At 38.4% G+C, this 22,767-nt stretch overlaps 1 protein-coding gene across 1 annotated transcript in view; it reads right to left on the bottom strand.

The window, feature by feature from the left end:
* The window catches only part of SIRPB2 (signal regulatory protein beta 2), a 105,595-nt gene that overhangs the window by 71,099 nt on the left and 11,729 nt on the right, over positions 1–22,767 (bottom strand). Inside the window, exon 2 of the mRNA XM_044090422.1 lies at positions 10,320–10,664. Coding sequence (XP_043946357.1) covers positions 10,320–10,664 — 345 coding nt within the window. The remainder of the gene's footprint in view (positions 1–10,319; positions 10,665–22,767) is intronic.

Below are 22,767 nucleotides of genomic sequence, written 5' to 3'. Positions count from 1 at the left end.
TTAGATTCATCATGTGATGCCCTGTGCAGGTTCCCCAAACTGGAGCACCCCTCAACACAATAGCGAGGAATAAAAAAACGGAAAAAAAGCTCTTCTGCACTCCTAATGCTTGCTACAGTTACTATTACAAACTGAGCACTTGAGCTATGATCATAAATGCAGTAGTGGCCTTCATTTACAAAGCTGGAGTATCCTCTCAGCTTCATAAATCAATGTCCATACTGTACTCCTGCAGACGTTCCCTTCTCCCTGCTTTAGTTACAACTCTGTCAGCCTTTACCAGCCTCTTACAATCTATCATCTTGTAAGCAGCCTTTCATTTCAATCTTCCTTCCTTCCTTCAGTGACCTTCCATTTTAGAGAAATTACAGCAAGTGAAGTAAGAAAATACCTTGAAAAATCAGGTAGGCAAAATAATCCTAATCTAACATCATCCACACACCTTTCTCATACCCTACACAAAATCATTTTCCAAACACATAGCCTTTATTTCCAATTTGTCACTAACAGGAATTGTATCCAAACAAATGAAACACTTTTTAAAAACACATTATGACGATTTATGCCCATTTTAGTTTTGCTCTACATTAAAGTCTTTGAAAATGCTATTATAAAATTAAGTATTAGAACACTTCAATAAATACTGGCTTATAAAGAGTTCCAGTGTCCATAACGCCTTTACTGCCATCTATATTATTACTCATAAAATAAAATTAATGGAAAGAAGAGATATATTTATAGGTTTCTCTATTGATCTTGCCAGGGCTTTTGAATGTACAAACCACCAACCAAATCCTCCTATAAAAGGCGGAATTGCTAATTTTCCACCCTAATATAATTTCCTGTTTTGGGAATTACTTCTATAATAGAACATTTAATGTGAAAATATGCAGTCTAACCACCTAATGAAAGCCAGTTTAGAACAGGAGTTCTACAATGATCAGTTCTGGCCATGTGTTATTCGCAATCTTTTAAAATAAAATGAATATACTCATATGCTCCACACACATTACCCTGTTTCCAGAAGATGTCATACTTGACAAAACAGGACATAATACCCCATAACTGGAATAAGCACCCACAAATAATTCACCCACTTATACATATAACTCAGTAAACATCTGCTCACAAAAAATAGCAGCAAAACTGTTATCACAACATTCAGGACATCAAATAAATTCTCATCAGCATCTACCCCCCCAGTAATGCTTCCATAAATACTGTCCAACAATATAAATATTGACCCCACTCTTTCCCTAAGGAATTACATGGAAAAATGGAACTAAAAATTATTTCCCAGCATAAGGTAACCGAATCGTAATTATTTATTTATTTGATTTGATATTTCTTTACTAGGGATTGGGAAGTCCAACTGGGCAATAACCCTTTGTCAGTGGAAGCTAGTGGAGAAATGTTCTACAATTAAATCAATTTTATAGACAGAGCGTAACATATACAGCAGTATACATAAAAAGAAATATTTACAATAGCTATACACAAGGTATACATAAGGCATGAATACAGTGAATTGATTGTTGCAACTTACACATACTGTAATGTGAGATAGAACAGACCCCCATATATTAGAAGAGAAAATACTGCAATAATGAACCTAGAACAAGAAAAAAATAGGACCATTTGGATAATGCAAGTTTAATCTTTTTTAAATGCCTCACCCTGAAAGCCAAAAGAGCAACAGCTATGAATATATTAATTCCTAAGCTGGAATATGCTCTACCTGTACCAATTGGATAGTCAACACAGATCACAAGTCTAGGACAATTCACTACTGATGTAATATGCAAATTTATAAATCTGTCCCTTCACCATGAGCATCATTATATCATACTGTCAAAAAACTACTGCTACCCACTAAAGGTAATTCCAGTCTCCCTTTATCCAATGTCCAGCATCTCCTCTAAGATCCTCAGTTAACACTACTGCCATTGCCTTGGCTATATAATACAGGTAAAATGCTCAGAATAAACACTACTAAAAATACCTCTCAGCTGTCCAGATTTTTGCCTCATGTTTGTGATCTGTTCCTCATAAAATGTATGTTTTTTTTTCTAAATCACTTAGGATTGAAGTCAATCAATAATGACATATATTTGAGTTTCACACTTCATATCCTTCAGAAAATGTGTACTAATACAAATCATGTACATTCTAGCAACTTTGCAATTTTATAAGAACAATATTTAAGATCCGTCCTTATTTTGGGGCCGTTGTTCCTGTAACATCTCCTACTATCCTGAGTCAGTAACTAAGGAACTTCAGTCCTCACTACTGACTCCAAAGTGAGACCATCACTTAAGCATGAGAAATATTTCACAATTTCCCCTAAGAGCACAACAGGAACACATTCTTTAAGCTGGGACTGGGCTGTATACTTCTGTCCACCCTTAATGTAACTCCTTATTACACACTCCAGAACAATGTGTCCCAGTTTAAGACCTCTGATACACTCACAGTTAAATAAATTGAATCTCACACATCCAAACACAGCGGTTTACAATCACATGTTTGTTCAGCTTTTAGACAAACAAACATATGTGCGAAAACCACTTGGCAGAACCAGTAGGGCGATCACCTAATTGTCAAAGCTGACAAGAGTGAATGGCCACTGTTGTCAGCTCCAACATTGCGGTGTAGATTGCACTATAGTGGGGATGGGGAAATGTACCCTTACCCTCACTGTAGTGCGATCTCGAAGTTTGTATATATAAGTAGGGGGGTGTGGGGGCACAGGCCCCACATGAGGGGGAGCAGGGGGGCTTGCTCCCCTGCAAAAACATGTTGTTGAATGTTGAGTAGGTAGGAGCATTTCAGAGTAGTCAACATGTTCGACATTCGACTTCACTGAAATGCTCGGTTCAGCATTTACACTGTTCAGTGTTCAGATTTCCGAATATTTGGTTCAGACATCTGTACATTCGAACAATGTAATGTTGAACATGTGATAGTAAACCTCCAGCAGCTGTGTCCCTTCCCCGAAATACTGTGGTAGAATGTTGCCACCAATCAAAGCATCTATGTGCCCTTTCAAAGAGGTGTCCAATTATTAAAATTAAATATCAAAACAAATGGTAGCATATGACCTAAAGCAGACAGGCTTTTGGTGTGGTGTGACCCAGGAATTATCAAAGCAGTTAAGAATACACTGATTGACCAGCTACAATGTAAGATAATAAAAATATTTAATAATGAGCAAAATTATTAAAAATGTAAAACAGTAATTTCAATAAACAAACAGAATTCAGTCACCAGAAAAATAAAATTAATACTGAAGGATAGAAATCCAATATTTAGAAAAACTCAGACCAATTAGCTATAATTTCCTATCTGACTAAAGAACACTGTTACCGATGTAAACTAAAAATTACAACAAAGCAAAGACAGGCTTACAGTTCGTTGTGAATCCTTTTAGTATCCACTGCTCAGTATGACTGTGAAATGTGTCCTAGGAACTCGACACAACTGAACTCAACAACTGTTCAAACTGTATTCAGCAGGCATTTTTATAAGCTAGGTTAACTGTCTTAACTGTTCCAACTCATTGAAAATCAACAAACAGCAGCTCTTTTAAAGTTCCTTCCTGTCTTTCAGTCTCTGGCAGTAAACACAGAGCATCTGAACACTTTCCAATGACATCATCTGAATATCAGCTGACTCTGAGACAGTTTGCACTTAGAATCTCCTGTACAAACATGCACAGTTATAAATGTAAAGGAACACTGTTCAGCTCTTTAAATATCCAGTACAAACAGAGTAATAAGGGTTAATCTCTAGCTGGCAGACTTTCTCAATGATACCTGAGTGGGGAATTGTGTCAAAAGTCTAGGCTAGGTCAATATACACAGTATGTACTGTCTTACCTTGGAGGAGCGCAGTATGTACTGTCTTATCTTGGAGGAGGGGGTTGGGAAGGAGGCTGATAGTTTAGCTATGCAGTCTATGAAGAATGAGTTGAACTGGCTGCCTGGTTCAAGGTTGGAGAATTTGGGGTCTAGGAACGGATTTTCTTTGTTGCCAGGATGCAGTCCCAGAATTGTTTGGGATTTGTTGAGTCCAAGGACTGCAGTTTGGAGTACTAGGCTTTGCGGTCTTTAATTATTAGTTTTTTTGCAGAGTTTTGTAGTTGCTTATACTCTAAGAGGGGGTTAGGGTTTTTTATGTTTTTGATATTGTTTCCATTTTTTTGTCCCTCTGGTGAAAGGCTAGTTTAGTATCTTTTAATAATCATGGGCAAGGATTGGTTTTGATGCATTTGGTTCAAGGGGGGGGGGGGCTTGCTGATTGAGAAGGGTTAGGAATGAGTGGTTAAAGTAGGAAATGGCATCATCTAGAGGAAAGGTTTTTAGAGGGGACCAGTCAATATGCTTTAAGCATTCAGCGAAAGTTAGAGGGTTGAAAGAGGAGAGGTTGTGGTTTGGATGTAGTGGTGTTGTTTATGCAATAGAGATGGGAGATGGTCAGCAAAGGCTGGTAGGTGATCACTGAGAGGATCAGGTAATGTTCCAGCTTTGGTGATAAGGTTTGGGGGGATTGTTAGGATCCAGTCAATGATGGTACCAGAGGTACCAACTTTATTTGGTCTGGTTGGAGATTGTATTAGGTGGGAGAAGTTGTATAGTATGATTGTATGGGATGGGGCTTCAGAGTTAATAGCATTCCAGTTGATGTTGGTATCACTAAGTATATATGTTTCATTTTTTATATTGGAAGAGAACCAGGACAGGATGCTTTCAAGAGTTTGATATTATCACCAGGGAGAATATAGAGGGCAGTGATACATATGGACTTGTGGTTGTTTATTTTTAGTAAACCTATTATAATTTCAGCATTGGCAAAGGTTGGTATTTTATTGGAGTAGGGAATTATGGTATGGGAGGTGGGGTAGATTATTGCCACTCCACCTCCTTTTTTGTGGGCACTGTCATTGTGAATGATTTGGAAACCTGGTGGTAGGATTTTGCTATCTTTTATATAGGTTTTTAGCCAGGTTTCAGAAACAGCAGTAATGTTGGGGTGGTTATGGGAGACCCAGGCATGGAGGTTAGCAATTTTGATTTTTAGGCTTTGTGCATTAAGTGTTAAAAGGCAAATGGACTTTGAGTTTGTGGGTTGAGTGGAGGGTTTGGTGAGACTGATGTTAGAGATGGGTCTGAGGTTGGGGTGGATGCCGCCAGCTAGTGAGAGAGAGAGATGTGGTGGAGTAGAAGAGTGAGGCAGTGTGTTGGGCAAAGGTAGCTTGGGTTGTGTAAGAATAGTGATTTTTTGGTACCACATTTAAGAGGGGAGTACAGGGGGGGGTTGGGTTGGGAGCAGATTTGGTTTGAAGAAATAGATTGGGTTAGAGGTAAAGAGTTCATGTAAGATGGATGAGTAGGATGGGAAGTGAGGTTGATGGTAAGATGTAGTGGAGTGTGTGTGAGAGTTATAACAAGGGTTGGAAAAAAGTGTGAGATAGGTAAGAGAAGAGAGAGAGATTAGTAGGACAAATGGGGTTAAAGGGAGAGATGTTATGTAGATCATTGTAGGAGGGGTGGATGTTTGGGGTGATGTAGATCTACAGGTGGGTGGGGTTTGGCTTGGGTGTGTTGTGATTGGAGAGCTGTTGGGTGGGGAGGAGTCAGGAGATGTAAAAAAGTACAGTTCGTGGGGGCGGGTGAATTTTGGGGGCAGGGTAGGTACTAGGTTTAATAAGCATGAACTACCCTTAAAGAAGCCAAACTGGGATGGTTCTAGAGTTTGAAGGTCACTTTGTCCTTGTTGATAAGGCCCATGATGATTTTTTCCATGGCCTTGAGGAGGAGGCTGGCTAGATTTATGGTTCTATAGTGCCCATGGTCAGTTGATGGCCCCCCCCCTTTGTGCAAGATGATTATGGTTGCTGTTGTCCTATCTCCTGGAACAAAGCCAGTTCTCAGACTTTGGGTAAAGAGAACACCAAGTGGGTTCACTAGGTCCTGTTTTAGACTGCTTAATAAGCAACCTGACATGTTATCTGGTCTCACTGAGGATGTGTTTTTAGCCTTAAAGAGCACAGATATGACCTGATCTCTAGAGATACTAGGCTATATACTGGTGTCAGTTATGCTTTGAGGTATGGCTGGTGGGGACAGGGGGGATGTTTGCACCAAATCAACAGCAGGTTGGCAACATTTTCTGGTATAGTATGAGTGGTACCATCCACCACCAGTTTGGCACATAGCTGGGCATTCCCTTTTATACTTTGGACATAGCTAAACAATGCCTTATCATTACCCTTAGCTAGTGATGCTATTTTACCTTTGTAATTAGCTTTAGAGGACTTTACAAGATTTCTGATTTACTTGTTCAAGCTGTGGAGGGAATTCTTCCTCTGCTGAGTCAGTTCTCTCTTGTTCTTAGACATCAGTTTCTTCCTTTTGTTATATATCCTGTTTAAACCTGAGGTCCAGCAAAAACAAATGTCCAGCACTAAGGTTAACCATTAATGGAGACAAACTATAGTTATGAACACAAGACGCAAACTCCAAAAATACGGACACATTGAACATTAAAAATGTATTAACTCACAGAGGTTTCAGGTTATAAGAACCCTTCATCAGTGTGTAGCTACTACATTAAAACATCACATTTTATACTCTCAAAGACACAAAACACAGCCCATAATAAACCAATAAAATAATTTTATGTATTTTTATGTGTCTTAGATATTGCAAGATTATTGTGTTTTTGTGACAGTATTCAAGAGAGAGCATTTAATTAATTGCTAGGTAACTAATTGTTTAATCATTTTATTGGTTTATTATGGGCTGTGTTTTGTGTCTTTGAGAGTATAAAATGTGATGTTTTAATGTAGTAGCTACATGAAGGGTTCTTATAACCTGAAAGCACTGTGAGTTAATACATTTTTAACGTTCAACATGTCCGTATTTTTGGAGTTTGCATCTTGTAAACCTGAGGTCCATCAGAGTGGCTTGTCTTTTCAAAGAACCTGGTTTTAAATCGATCAGGTACAGCTGAGTCTATACAGTTGCTTAAGTGATGTGATTATGAGGGGTATAAAACTTTTTATACTATCACTTAGTAGGCTGTAGTTTGCTTTGAGAAAGTTTTTTTATTTATTTATTTTTTTCTTCCTGTGTAGGTGACAGCTTTAATAGTTAAATTGAATGAAACTGATTTATGTTCTGACCTTTTCATGGAGGACATCACATAGGGAACTACAGTGCCCCCCCCCCCATATTGGTGAGTACTATGTCTAGGACATTTGAACCCCTTGTGGTAGTGCAGACTAGCTGTTCCAGAGCATTTGTACTGACAAAGTCCAGGAACCTCTGGGCAAGCATGTTTGTGCTTATGTATATCATCCAGTCGATGGAAGGATAGTTGAAATTTCCCATGAATAATGTGTTGGGCTGTATGTCAAGTAGCTCCAGTAAGTCCAGGTAGGCAGTGTGCTTTTTTTGATTCATGGTGGGGACCTATAGCTAGCAGTGATGTGGTAGGGTATTTTAACTGTAGCTGATTGGATATGGAGTAGTTCGAGAGAATCATACTGTTTGACCAGTCTCAAGGTGTAATTGGCTTTAATGAACATGGATACACCTCCACCTTTGGTTGGTCCATGCTCATTTTCCGGTCTGAATGTGTGGAAGGCATAGTAGCCTTGCATGGCTGGGATGCTCTCCATGCCCTTGAACCATGTCTCAGTGACTGAACAGACATCAGCATCTTCCAAGGTGAGGAGTGCTTCATGTTTAGACTCCTAGCATTAAGCAGAACCTTGAGTTTATTTCAAGTGGATTTTGTTACATTGGAAATTTTGTTGTCTTGACGTTGCTTAAAAAAGGCACTATGGGGGATGCAAATGCCTTTCCCAGTATCCAAAAGCCTAGAGGAGACAGGTGCAGACCATCTCTGGCAAAGCAGCATAGCCTGTCAACCATGTCTTCCCAGGCTGACAGAGACTGGATCCCCCTGGACTGACACCACAAGCTAAGCCAATTGCTGAAGTTGATAATTTTTTGTCTGTATTGTGGCATCATGCTGATTAGGGTTAGGGTCATACCTGCCTGGGACACATAATCTGAGAGTTCAGTCATGTCTATCTTCATAAAGTCCAGAGAAGTACCTCTCAAGTCATTCACCCCAACATGGACTATGACAGAGTCATAACAGTACTAGTTGAGTGACTTGAGTGCATGTGTGATTTGACAGATCCTAGCACCTGACAGACAGCTGACGATGAGCTTCTTCTTGTCCACTCTGGTGAGGGGGACAGCTGTGTGTCTCACTATGGAGTTGCCTATGACCAACACATTAGGTTTTGAGGTGTTTTGCTGAGACACTGGTATACATGTTATTATGTCTAGTGGTTTTTATGTGCATAGCAGTGTGTGTAAGTGATTTATGTTTGGGAGGTCTCTGATCTTTGGGTAGGCCTCTAGTGAGTACCTCGGCATATGTGAATTTATGTGTCATGACCTCATTTTGTGCAAGAGGTGAATTGTGTGTGCTGACAACCTGTTTAATGTCTGGTTTGTTGTTACATGAGAGAACTGATTCCAATTTCATAGTGTAATTACATCTCTCACATAGGGTATATGTTTGGTTTAGAAGTAAGTGGTTGTCAGTATACATGAGGCAATTACTACATTGTCTCAGGATGCCCATGTCAATCAGGCTAGCTGGTGAAATGATGGGAAACTGCTTGTCCGTTATAAGAGGTTTTTACCCTATGCACTGTTAGGGAAGGCACAATGCATCTTTTCAATATAAGCACAAGAAAAGGCAAATAAACAATTCAGGATACCAACAGCAGTGTAGAAAGGGAGGAGCTTATTAAGCTCAATTTACAGTTGGGAGGGAGGCAGCTTAAAACCACCAGGTTTAGAAAACAGATCAGCAAACATGAGAGTGGGTGGGTGAACGAGAGCAGGAAATCACCAGCAGTGCTTTAGTTTATGCAGGATTCAAATCTTTTCAGACAAAGACAGAGGCCCAGAATTCACCCAGTATTTAAGTATCACTTAACAGACAATTTAACCAATGAAAAAGACATGTGAAATGTGAAGCCTAGGTAATGTAAGTGTCTACATCTCACATAGAACAAAAACACCAGGGCAAGCAGATTTCTTAAAAAAGAAAACAAAATGGGGCAGATAAAACAGAAAGCAGCTCTAAAAGGTCACAGACAAAAAGTTTTTCTAACCCAGCAGAGAATCACCAGCAGTGCTTAATTTATGCAGGCTTCAAATCTTTTCCGATAAAGGATACTAAAGGGGCATCTTTGCTTAGTGTACTTGGATCTAGTTGTGCTTCAGGCCTTATGTTTATAATATACTGCTTAAGTAATATATGCCTTATTAGGGAACATGTTCCTTAAAAAAAAAAAAAAAAAAAAAAAAAACAGAACATGTTAATTATTTTATTTATACATTGCTAGTTGGGTAAGTGAGAGGGGATGATGAGGGGTAGAGTATAAGGTCAGAGGTGAGAAGGGGTGTTGAGGGGTAGAGTGTTAGGTCAGAGGTTAGAGGAGATGGCGAGTGGTAGAATGTTACATCAGAGGTGAGAAGGTATTGTCAGGGGTAGAGTGTTAGGTCAGAGGTGAGTTGGGATGGTGAGGGGTAGAATGTTAGGTCAGAGGTGAGAGGGGTGGTGAGGGGTAAACTGCTGTCAGAGAAGATTATTAAGAAATGGGAAAGAGAGAGTAGATAAAAGGGTAAAAAGCTTGACTTTTGGACTTCTTGTGGCCAGAGGTGGAGTGAACTACTTGTTACAGTTTGTGCCTCCCTGCTTCCCACATGCCAAGTACTAAAGCACTTCACTTTTGAATGTGAATACCACCGTTTAGATACCTATAATGCACTGAAGAATGATTGGCTTCTCCCAATCTCACCTGCTATCCCCTTTGACCCACTGTAGCTACACTACTAGTTGGGACAATGAGGAATAACACCTAAAATATTCAAATATGTGGTGTCATGGATCTAGTAGCCAAAGAGTAAATTATAACACTAGCTATTCTAAGGCCAGGAAAGAAGCTTCTCCCTGTAAGAATATCAAGGAAGATATTAACATCTTTCAAAAACAGTTTGCATGCATACATACATACTGGAAACAGACAAAGTCAAAATGGATAACGGCACTCAATAATCCTGAAGGGTAGTAAGTAATAAATCTGATACCTGAACACATAGAACAATGATATTAGACTCACAGCACCATTAGATGTTACTAAGACTAGAAATTTAAACAATGTTGTAATGAAACATAAACAAAAAGCTGTGGCAATAATAATTAGTTTTAACATATTCATTCACCTTTTAGGTACAATTTGGTTCCATAGCCACTTCTGTATGGTTCATTTTCTCCATCCTGGAATTTAACACAGTAATATACTCCAACATACTCAGAGCTTATGTTTCTGATCCGAATAGAATGATCCACACATTGGTCTCTACTGAGACTGGAAACATGGGCGTCAGAATATTCTTCAATTGGATCATCAGAGTAAAACCGCCTTCGAACATTGCCAAATTCTACATACCACTTCACACGTCCCATTGGAATTTCACTGGTAACAAAGCAGTGCAGGGTAACAGTGTCACCTAATGAGAACCCTATCGAATGCTGAGGTTGAAATACATGGAATTCAACAGTGTCATCTGCAAAAAAGAAATTCATGTAAGAAATGTGTAAATTTTGAAGTACAACACCTAATAAGGAAGGATATCTCATCCATTTCTGACTTTCCCATTGAAACACTTTATTTATTTTTTGTTTTATTTTAGCCTTTGTTGACCAGGTTAGTCCAACAAGGTTAGTAGCCTCTTTACAGGGGAGACCCAAGGTGGTATTGCCTACTCTTTTGGTGTACATTCATACTCCTGTTTCTTGTATGAAGGTGGCTGGGTGGAAATGCACTATGGGAAAGGACCAAGATGGCAGCAGTGGTGGTTCAGGGGAGATGTGTTTTGATAATCTGGGAACAGAAAAAAAAGTTTGCAGGAGAAAGCTAAAGTGCTTGTAATAGTGGGAATTGATGCAGGTCACTGGTTAAGGGAAGAATGAACTTTAAATAGTCAGCATCAAGCTGGATAGCTCACAAAGGAATTGCCGAGATTATGATGTGGATGTTGTTGTCATGGAGGTTTGGACAATTCAAAGATGATTTGATATATATGGAAAAAGACTGATGTGGTTACTGCTTCTGAAGGATTATTGGATGATGTTACTGAAAGGATTTTTGGAGATGACAGGAGTGTGGACAGTGAAATAAATGTGTATGTGGATTATTGTTTGCATAAACTGTATGCTGCAGGAGTGGGAGGAATCCAGAAGAAAACAAAAGCTACTGTAAATATCATTTATAAGAGGAGGCCAACAGTTAGAATAAGGTTAAAAAGACTGCCTTGGACAGGTACTTTCTGTGGGATAATATTATTATGCTGCATGTTTTTTTTTTCCAATTATGGATATTAGATCTTTAATTCATCTGGGAAAATAATAACTTTGTGATGTTACTTTTGACTCAGAAAGGTTAATACTTTTTTTACTTGGTTTTGATGAGAAAGAAAATGTTTGTCCATGCAATTAATGTTTTTTTTTCAGTGCAAGGGACTATGATAAAATGAATAATTGCTATACAATGTAAGATGGATGAAATAGAAAAATATGACACACAACAGTATTTGAAATAAGTATTTGATGAAGTAGGGCAAGAGTGCAAGTTGAAGGATAACTGAAATGTATTGAATTTGGTTGGGTGGCACATGTGACTTTAACAGAAAATATTGGAATAGTCAACATCATTTGAATGTGATTTTTGTTGTTGGGGAAGAGGTACATTAAGATATGGGGTAATTTTAATGGGTGTGATGAGCATTTGATTAATAAACATTGAAAAATAATGTAATGAATGAGCACAGAAAGGGCATATTAGTACTAAATGTAAAAAAGAATGCAGCGTGTCTAATGAGCTTCAGTGTTTTTGGTTTGAGTGCAAAAATGGGGGATTTGTGGAATGTGGGAATAAACAAAAAATGCTTCAGAAAAAGTTACAACGTGTAGAGCTGGTGAGTGAAGGAGAAGAAGATTGTAACAGGAATAGACAAGTAAAGGAAAAAATATGCCAGGGATAGTCAGCCAGGACATCATTTTAGAAATGGGGGATGGTCATCACTTTTAATTAAAAAGCAATCAGTAAGAGGTGACACTGACATGAAGAGGAAATTCGTCTGAAAATGAGGGCTCAGTAAATAAACAAAAAGATATAAGGGAATGTAAGAAGAAAACTTGTACTATAGGCAAATGGTTAAATAGAAGGAAATTAAGCTCCAAGAGTTTCCTACCAAAAATCAAAACGGGAAAAGAATTGTGTTAAAATACTTTCTTTGACTGTTAGCAGCAAAATGAACAGAGCTAGGGGAATTATTGTAATAGAATGTTGTAGGAAGCAGAAAGAAGATATTACTCGCTTGGAACATACTAGATTTGTTATAAAAACTAAGAGATTTCAGTTTGTGAGTTTGTGAAACAGACAGGTGGTTGGGAGCATGGGTACTGAAAATGATTAGGGTAGTTTTTTCTGGGAAAAGGTAGTATAACTGTATGAGATGTATGTCCTGCTGTAGCAGGTGAGTTAATGGTGACTGATGCCAGATATAAGAAAGAAATTTCAAAATAATAGGTTTGTATGCATATACGGATATGAAGGAAAGAGAAAATCTAGTTGAAAAAATTAAAGTATGTGTTTCTTTAACTTTTAATATAATCATGGGAAATTTTGGCTGTAGAATAAAAGAAGTGTCACCCCTTTTAGCCAAAATTAGAATGTTAATCATCTTCTAGAAGCTACAGGACATGTTAAATATGCAATTACAATTAAAAATACAGATAATACATCATTTACTGAAAATACTACAGGAAGATTTTACCTTTACACAATACTAGTTTATTAATTTAGATTTTAGCTTACTCTCTACTATATGTTAACATCAACTTTGCTCACTACAAAATGTTTTGAATAAAGCTGTTCTTGTCTGTTCTGTGTCGTAAGTACTGAATTCTGTTTACTATATTGCCTATACTTTTTCATGAAAATTTTAGCTATTAAGAAAATTTTGTACAACACTCCACAAAGAATTAAAAATTATATACAAAAAGGAAGGTATTAGTTGTTGGAGGTGTACAACCTTAACCAAAGCATATTGGAAGCATATGATTTATAATTGCAAAGTTCTACTAGATTTTGGGGGGAAAATATCATTGTTTAGTGCACTGAGGTATAATAAAGTCATATTAACTAAACCTTTGGTGTGGTTTGATGCTCCGGTTTCTGGATGCATTCCCAAGTCTCAGTTCCCCCTGCTTATTGACAACAGTAGGTAAAATAATTACAAAAATTCTGGAAAATGAATTTCCACTTTCATTTACATAATTTATAAATACTACTGGTGTGTGTCCTATGTTCATGGGTTCACAGGTGTGTACTAGGCTAATGACCATTAGACCCTTTTTTAGCTTAGCCATGTATCCCAAATCTCTGTGGTAAGTGTAAGCAGGGGCTTGGGAGATGAAACATTGACAAGCAGGGCATGGGAGATGAACCATTTACAGGCTGTCTGTGTCAGTAGAGACATAGGTGCTAAACCAATGAAGAATTTACTGTCTCTCATCCAGTTGTCCAAGTTACACTTGAATTGGGTTAGGGTGGGATTCTGCATCACATGGTTGGGTAGCCTGTTCCAGAGAAGGGATAGTCTCTGGAATACATACCTGTCACTCCAGCAGGTCTTATTTATATCGCAGGCAAGGTTTAAGTCTTTAGAATAGGTAATTATGGAACTGTTTGTTTTGTGGATATGCAGGAGGTCCATCAGGGTAGGGACTGCAATGTCTTGTATGCCAGGCATAGATCTCTCCTCAACCGCCTGTAGGAGGCAGAACACAGGGATAGGGCTTTGAGGCAATCTGCATGGGAAATGTTGCTTATGCCCTGTATTGTTGTAGTGAGAAACATCTGTGGATGTTCCAGTTGTTGGATGCATCTGGTTTGGTACATAGAAAAGGGGGCATTGTACCCAGTGATAGATCTGATGAATGCTGAATACAGTGTAGCAATAACCTCCTTGGATCTAGATGCCATACCTTTGTCTATACACTATACAACACAGAATGATATAATCACTACTACTTAGACACACTAGATCACTATCTATGTGTGTCCCCAAGCCCCCAACTACTGGGTTGACCCTTAGGGGTGTGTTATCAATATGATAGTTACCAGGGGAGGCTGACTTCCCAATGGATACTATAATGCATTTCTTGGCATTTAGTTTTAGTCGATAGCTTTGAAACCAGTTATTTGTCTGTGTCAGTCCCTCCTAGAGAACATTAGTGTCAATGGGGGATTCTGTGTCTGCTCAATCTGCAACCATGTGCAGACTTGGTCAGCCAGAGGCCCTTGACATCAGCCTTGACATCAGAGAAGTAAATGCCAAAAAGAAGTTGTTCCAAGACTGATCCTTGAATGGTTCTGCTTCTGACTGGCCTCCCCAATTTTGATTTCCTGGGTCATGTCTGTGAGGCAACTGGCTATTCATAGGGTGACATAAGGGTTTATACCAAACCTCTTGTGTTTATCTATAATGTCCGAGTGGGCTACTGTGCCAAATGCCCTGGCCAGGTCAAGGTAGGCATTGTGAACTATTTTGCCTTCATCCATTGCTTTGGTAAAGTTTTCAAAGAAGTCCACCAGGTTGAGTAGGCATGACATGCCCTTGACAAAAACAAAGTGGGTTGGTTCCAGTGTTTGGAGGTTTCCTATGTTATTACTGATCATTTCTATGATAATTCTTTCTGTGGCTTTGCATATGAGACTAGTGAGGCATGTAGGTCTGCAGCTTTTAGGGTCTGTGGATGGCCTGCCTTTTTGCAGAAGGAGGACTGTTGCTGTTCTCCATTTGTGAGGCACAAAGCCTGTTTGGAGGCTATGCAATTCCAGAGGGACTCATAGATCATGTTTCATGCTATTTAGATGGCATTTTGTGATATTGTCTTGACTGATTTATGCAGTATTAGTGCCTTAGAGATAGCATTGAAGATGTTTTCCCTAGCAAGAGAAGGGAGGAGATATATTTGATATATTTGTATTTTCTTTTACTGAAACTAGTTTTCTTCACAGACATACATTTTGAAGGTTAAATTTAGGCAAATCTGCTTCAGAAAGGTGTAGTTTGCTTAATTGATGGGATCACATACTGCCTTTGACAAAATTAATAATTCCAAATCTACCCCTGTCAGCTTTCATTCTGTTTTTTCCCCTAAGTAGCAAAATATTATACATTAATCATGAAATACAATTGTATTATATGTTGCATTCAGTAGGCCAGTGGTTCCCAAACTTTTTTGTCCCAGGGCACCCTAAAATTTTTTTAGACCAGCCGTGGCACCCAATATTTTTTTTTGTCAGACCATACTATCAGAACATTTGAAAGCTCTTTGGAATAAATATTTTTTTAATAATGGGACTATATAGAAACAGTGTAAACACAAAAAATGCAACACAACTTTAAATTAACATTACGCATTGAGTCAATACATTTATTTAAAATCACAAATTAATGAGATTGATGACTCTGCATACTACATGATAAATGCTGAAGTCTGGCTAGAATTTTCGACAAGCATATTCTCAAATTGTTTTCTACATCTTGAAGTCTCTCTCTCTGCTTACTTTTTATGGAAGTCATCGCAAAGAATGCTTTTTCACACAGGTAAGTGGTACAGAAAGGCAACAGTACCTCAATGGCTTTTGCTCCAATGTCAGGATGTTCAGCTTCAACTTCAAGCCAAAACTGTGCCAAATTAACTGAGTTAAATTTGAGCTGCAATGATCTGTCTGTTTCAACATCGATTAACTGTTCCTTCTCTGTTAGTGAAAGACCAGTCAAATTATTGTGCTGATGAAAAGGGTTCCTAACCCAATCTTTGTCAGATGTATCAATATCAAGAGATGGGAAGTAGTGCTGAAGCTGCTGTTTTAGTAAAGTTAAGTGTTCAAGAATCAGGTCGTGTAATACAACTCCTCCAGGATCAGCTCGTGCTGCATTTGGAAAGATGTGAATTGAAGTTGCTGTTCCTGTTGCCCCAAATCAATTTTGCGTTTAAATGCTTCCGGTTTGTCGGTGACAGAAAGAATGTTAGCTTCAACACCTTGCATACCTAAAGTTACTGAATTCAGGACTTCAAATATGTCAGCAAGGTACGAAACTTTACTGGTCCAGGAGGAATCAGACAGTAACGTTGCAAATTCATTGTGTGGTTGATTTTGAAGAAAAAATTTTTTCAGTTCAAGGTGAAGTTCACAAACATGTGCGAGAACTTTTCCCCTGGACAGCCATTTGATATCATTATGTAGCAAAACAGTGATATAATCAGAACTCATATCTTTACATAGTTCTGAAAACAGTCGGCTTTTGGCTGGATGCGACTTGATGTAATTAACAATTCGGCACCACTTCACGTAAGACGGTATATAGATCAGATGGCAGTGTTTTACTTACAAGGGCTTCCCTGTGAATGAAACAGTGTGTTGTGGTTATATTTGGATTAGTTGCTTTTGCCAAACTCAGTAATCCACGGACACATCCTGTCATAGAAGGCGCTCCATCTGTGCAAATTGAGGTGCACCATTGCCATAACAATCCATGTTGCTCAAAAAAATGTGCATACACACTTAAATATGTCTTCTCCACGTGTCTGAATTAGCTCTCTGCAAAACAGAACCTGTTCAATAAGTGACTGTTGATTTGGATATCTTACAAATGCCATTAATTGTGCTTTACCACTGATGTCTGTAGATTCATCGAGTTGGAGAGAGAATCTCTTGCAGATTTTGAGCTGGTTACAAACACTGTAATATCATCAGACATCATTTCAATTCTTCGTGCAACAGTATTGTTGGATGATGGTATTATTGCAATACCTTTCATTGCTTCATCACCTAACATTGTTTTCACCATCAGCCGACATGCTGGCATTATCAAGCTCTACATACAAGTATGTGGCTTCATGTTTTTTCATCTAATTCTGCCACTTGAAAGCTGGCGGGTTGTGCTTTGTCAGAAACTGTAACTGCTTTTGTAAAAAACTGAACCTGTTTCTGTTGAGATTGTAGCAAGCGTTTAAAATAAAATTGGTCTCAGCAGCAGCAGCAGGACGTTTTGTTTTTAAATGGTGCTGCAGCTTACTGGGAACCATGGATTTATTTGATAAAAGTTTGTGGCATATAATGCAACATGGTTGTTGCATGCCCTGTTTCTCCACAAATGTAAAACCATAATTGCCATAATTATCTGAATAAAGCCTTGTTTTCTTAATAGCAGAAGCCTTGGCTTTTGGTTGTTCAGCAATCATACAACTTCCGCTGGTACTCTCACAGCCAGTACTATCATCTTCAGAAGTGTAATCCACTTGATGCTTTGAGGTAGAGGCCATTATTACCAAAAAAAAAAAAAAAAACAATACTTTTATTTAACGTGCAATTCAACTTCTCTCTTCACCTCTCCTACAACAAAGTTGATGTAATCACGCACAGTATTGCCAGATTGTTAGTTAGGTGCAAAACATTATTTGGTTTATAATGCATTAACACAATGTTTATTTTTTTAAACTGTGCCTTTTTATTCACTGTTTTTCAGATACTCCATCGGCACACCAGCCTCTAGATGTCATACGTCTTAGTTAATACTACTAATGGATTTACATCACTCATTTTATTTTTCAGTGAATCCATTGATGCATGTATATTGAGTTCTACACTAGGTCCTTCTTAATTTGCATTATTGGCTGAGATTTTGATCTGCATCATGCCATTGGCTATTTATTCTATTGGTCCAATCTTAGATTTGAACAAGCTGATTGGCTGTTTGCATCATTCTGGTTTATCATTTTCCATTTGAATCGGAGCATGCATTTTAGTGTGACTTGACATTTCCGTACTTTCTGTTATTTTGATGTGCTTGGTGTAATAATCTATATAAGTATACTTTCACGTGATATTCAAGTTTAGCTTTTAACTATGTCATGGTGAACAATTCGTTTTACTGCACGTTGTTGGTCTTCCAGTAATACTGCCATACGGTTCCGCATTATTATCACATTACATATGCAATATTTCATTCTTACAAGTATTCATACATTTTTTATTATCTTTTCATTACTCAGTCTTTATTTTCTGTTTTATAGTATTTGTGATCAACCTAACACACCATTGAGCCATTGCGATATGTTGAAGAAGTTTCACTGATATGCATACTTTTAGCTGTTGTACGTGTTTGTTGTGAGTTCTTAATAGATATTGCTTGGTTTAGTTTTCTCCATTTTATGATCAGCTTTAGCATGTTTCATTTTTAAAAACATGCCATTGACTTAATGCTGTTTTCAAATTAACTCAGTGTTGAGATCGCTATAAAATTTATGGCTCTCACTAGATAAAGTTTTCTACATATAGCCATTTAAGTGTCGACAGTTGTGATATATGTAAAAAAAATGTCTATGTGTAAATGCGATCTCTCTCCCATTAGTTCTTGGTTGGTATAACTCTAACTTGAAGAGTGTCATCATGCTGCATTCTTGTATTATGCCACTGACTGCAGTGCTGCTTTGAGCTAAGCATTAAAACAGTGAGAAATCATCTTTTCATCCATTCTCGTTATAAATGTTAATTGAATAGTAGTATATCTTATTCAATTAACATTTATAATGAGAATGGATAAAAAGATGAGTTCTCAGCATTTTTGATGGTACTTTTTTTACACCTTTTTTGCGGCACACTAGGAATCTTTGCACAGCACCCCAGGGTGCCACGGCACCCAGTTTGGGAACCCCTGCAGTAGGCCAATCCAGTTTACATGGACTTATATCTACTTGATACAAAACCTCAACAAAACTGATTCACACCTAATTAAATTGGTTCTTTAAAAGTCAATAATGGACAGGTATCCCATTCAGGATTCGTAGTTTGCCTTATGACTAATACTTTCTGAGAAAGCTGCAGGCCCAAGATGAATTCCTGAGGGGAGTCGGGGACAGAGAGATGTGTAAAATTAGACCTGAGTTTGTCTGACAGTAAGTCTGTTATATCTTCTACCTTAGTACTGGTGGCTCCATTCACAATAATCTCTTCACAGAACTGTGTATGGCCTTTGAGGTTGCAAATGTATCTAAAGTATATCTTGTGGTTGTCCTTGTCCTGGGATCCCAAATGTATCTCATATTTGGCTTTGGTAGACATTATTTTTCTTCTGAGTTGTTTGTTTAGTTTAATGAGAACGCTTTTATCCCACTGGGTGCTGCACCAAATAATTTTTGCCATGATTTTATTCCTTCTTTTATATAGCCTATCGATGCTGTGATTTCACCAAGGTGGCTTGTTTTTGACTAGGTTCTGTACTTTTTCCTGGGGGGTACAATCGCATCTGTGCAGCTATTAACGTGCATGTATATGGTTTCTATGAACAGGTTACCCATTGACAGCAGTGTTCTCAAGGTTTATGGAGGCTTAAAATTTGCAATGCTATCACTTAATAGTAGGGAGTTAGCCTTAGAGTAGTTCCTAAACATTTCAGGGTTAGCTGGGGTTCTCCGTTTTATTTTCAATTCAGAGGAGACCATTTTGTGGTCTACCTTTACCAGAGAAGACATTACACTAGGGTGCAGCAGTCTTCCATATTAGTGAAGATCAGAGCCACTATATTTGTCTCCCATGGTTAGCATATTGGTAATCTGGTCCAGGGAGTTTTCTCTTTAGAAAATCCAGGAACCTTTGGCCTGTACATTTGGTGTTGTATATGACTCACAGTTAATAAAGGGGTAATTAAAGTAACTCATGAATATGGTATTGAGTTGGATGGTGAGTGTCTCCAATAAGCTTAAATGCATGTTACAGGTTTCCTAGGTCATAGAGGGGGGTCTATAGCTTGCAAGGTATCAATATGTGATTTTGCCTATAGTGATTTGAATGTTGAACAGCTCAAGTGAATTGTCTTGTTTGACCAGCCTGGCAGAATATTTATTTTTTATGTAAATCGAGAAATCTTCACCTTTACTCCATCCATGGATGTAGTAGCTGGTCTAAATGTGTGGAAAGCATTATAGCCTTGCACTGGTGGTATGCTCTCCATGGCTTTAAACCATCTCTCATTTGCTGCACAGATGTCATCTTCTCTAGGGTGAAGAGAGTTTGTAGGGAGTGGAGTTTCTAGTTTAGACTCACAGCATTGAGTAGCAACATCTTTAAATTTTCTATGGTTTTGATTTGCTATGTTGTAAGTACTTTCACTTTGGCATTACCTAAAAAAGGAACTATGGGGAGGACAAAGTTTTAGCTAATAGTCAAAAGCCTAGAGGGAAGAGGTACAGACTATCCCTGGCAAAGCAGTGTGGTCTGTTGACCATCTCCTTCCATGCTGACAAATATTGTCCCCTCTTAGAATGACACAGGAAACTAAGCCAGTTATTAAAGTCAGTCAGCTTCAATTCATATTGTAACATCATCCTTGAAAAAACTAAAATGCTGCTCAGTGCTGGGCTCATATAAGCTTTGGATACATTCTGAGAACTCCATGATGTCTATCTTCATATAGTCTCTGGAAGAACGTCTTAGATCATTTACATTCACATGGACTATGACCAGTTATACTGGTACTTGTATTCCAATGACTTGAGTGTGTGCTTAATGTGGCAGACCCTGGCACCTGATAAGCAACTGACCATGACTTTCTTCTTACTCAGCCTAGTGAGAGGGACATCAGTGTGTCTCACAATGGAGTCTCCAATGACCACAGTGTTAGATTGTGTGGTGACTTGCTTTATGTGCTTAGAAGTAGAGGGTCCATGAGATGCAGCTGTATGTGTTAATGTGGGTGTTGTGTTGAATGAGTGCATTTGGGGCTGCTGAGGGTATTTATTATGTGTACATCATCTAGAAGGTCTTTGGGGTTTAAGAATGTTTTAGTTAAGTGCCTCGGCATATGTAGGTTTATGTGTCTACTTTAAACTGCGTGTGATGGGTGCAGTGTGTGTGTGTGTGTGTGTGTGTGTGTGTGTGTGTGTGTGTGTGTCTGTGTGTGTGTGTGTGTGTGTGTGTGTGTGTGTGTGTGTGTGTGTGTGTGTGTGTGTACAACTGATAACCTGAGTGACATTAAACGGTGATTTTATGTGACAGATTTGTCTCTCTAGTGACATTAAATAAATATATCTCTCACATATCAGTTTGTTTGAGAATTATCTGGTTGCCAGTAAACATTGAGGTAATTTTATCACAGCCTCAGGATGCCCACATCCACCAAGATGGTGACAGAGATAGTGGGAATGCTTATATCCATGGGATCAGGTCCTTTTTAACTAATTAAATGGTTATGGTGAGAATATAAAGTAATGTCAGGAGCACCTGGTTTGTAATGCTGAGGGCAGTACTTGTCACAGCAAACTAGTTGCCCTGTGTGCAACTAGATATTGATGAAATTTCAAAAGTGTTTTTACAGAAAATATATCAGATCAGGGTGTCTGCATCTATACACAACACTGCAAACACTTGATGGGAAACTACTACAGTAGGCCCTGATAATGTATGGCTGATGTATTTAGGGAGATATTCTGAAGTTAGGCTAGACAGCAGCTAATCAAGCAGTACTTACTGAACACAAAGAATGAGCTTTGTTAAGAGTCATGAAAAGGGGGGATTCTCCTGATGGTCTACTGCCTGGCTTCTACTAGTGCTGGTCACACCACAGCTTCACACTACTGTGATACAATGTCCCTTTGTTTCTTCTCTCAGCAGAAGCAAAACAGTAGCACAAATCCCAAAATGAGAAGCAGGCCACAGGCTCTTTGGTGATCAACAGCCTTCACCCAGATGATGCACAGGTCTGTAGGCTTGTTGTAGCCCTTTCATGGTAGATGCCTTGAATAGTAACCAGACCAAACAGGAAGGCCCCACACAGACACTCACTGCCCAATCACATCCTTCTACTCCTTCTCTCACCAAGAGCAAAATATAAACACAAATTACAAGCTGGCACCAATAAAACAGTTATTAGGCTTTCAAGTGATCATCAGTCTCCAAAAAATAATACCTTTATGCTCTCTCTCTCACCAGGAGCAACACTGAAGTACTAACTCAAAGATGGCTACTGAGAGGCAGAATGTGACTGCCCAATCATTGGTGGTCTTGGACTACATGTTGCATATTTTAAAGGTAAGATACAAAAATGCATTAATATCCTAAGAGATACAGTGTATACTAAACAGTTAGCTATGAAAGAGGACAGTAACTCAAGCTTTAGAAATCTAAGAGTAGAACCACTAATTTTAAAAAAAGGAAGATACATTGGAAGGGGCTAAGTACATGTTATTCAGGTTGTATGGAATACAGTGAGGTGGACAGTGAATTAAAATAGTTGAAGGGCAGATATTTCACAAAATGATAGTTTTGTACTTGCTGACAGTAGCCAGTGAAAAAAGGACGGAAGGAATATGTGGTCAATTAGCACAAGGAGAAAGCAGCTACAGATAGTGAGTTTTAAAACCCAGCAGTGCTAGTTTAAGGGAAAATTTAAATTTTGTGGACTCACAACAGGCACAGTGCTGGTCTAAGAGGCACAGTTCTGGTCTCTTTCCTAGTTGTGCTGCTTAATTAGTTGAAATCAGAATGCAAGCAAAGCACAGTGTAAAATAAATTCACCATAATATACAAAAATAGAA

Source organism: Protopterus annectens, chromosome 12.part0, assembly GCF_019279795.1.
Source record: "Protopterus annectens isolate FY-2018-M chromosome 12.part0, PAN1.0, whole genome shotgun sequence".
Taxonomy (NCBI): Eukaryota; Metazoa; Chordata; order Ceratodontiformes; family Protopteridae; genus Protopterus; species Protopterus annectens.
This window is presented reverse-complemented; position numbering and strand designations above follow the sequence as displayed.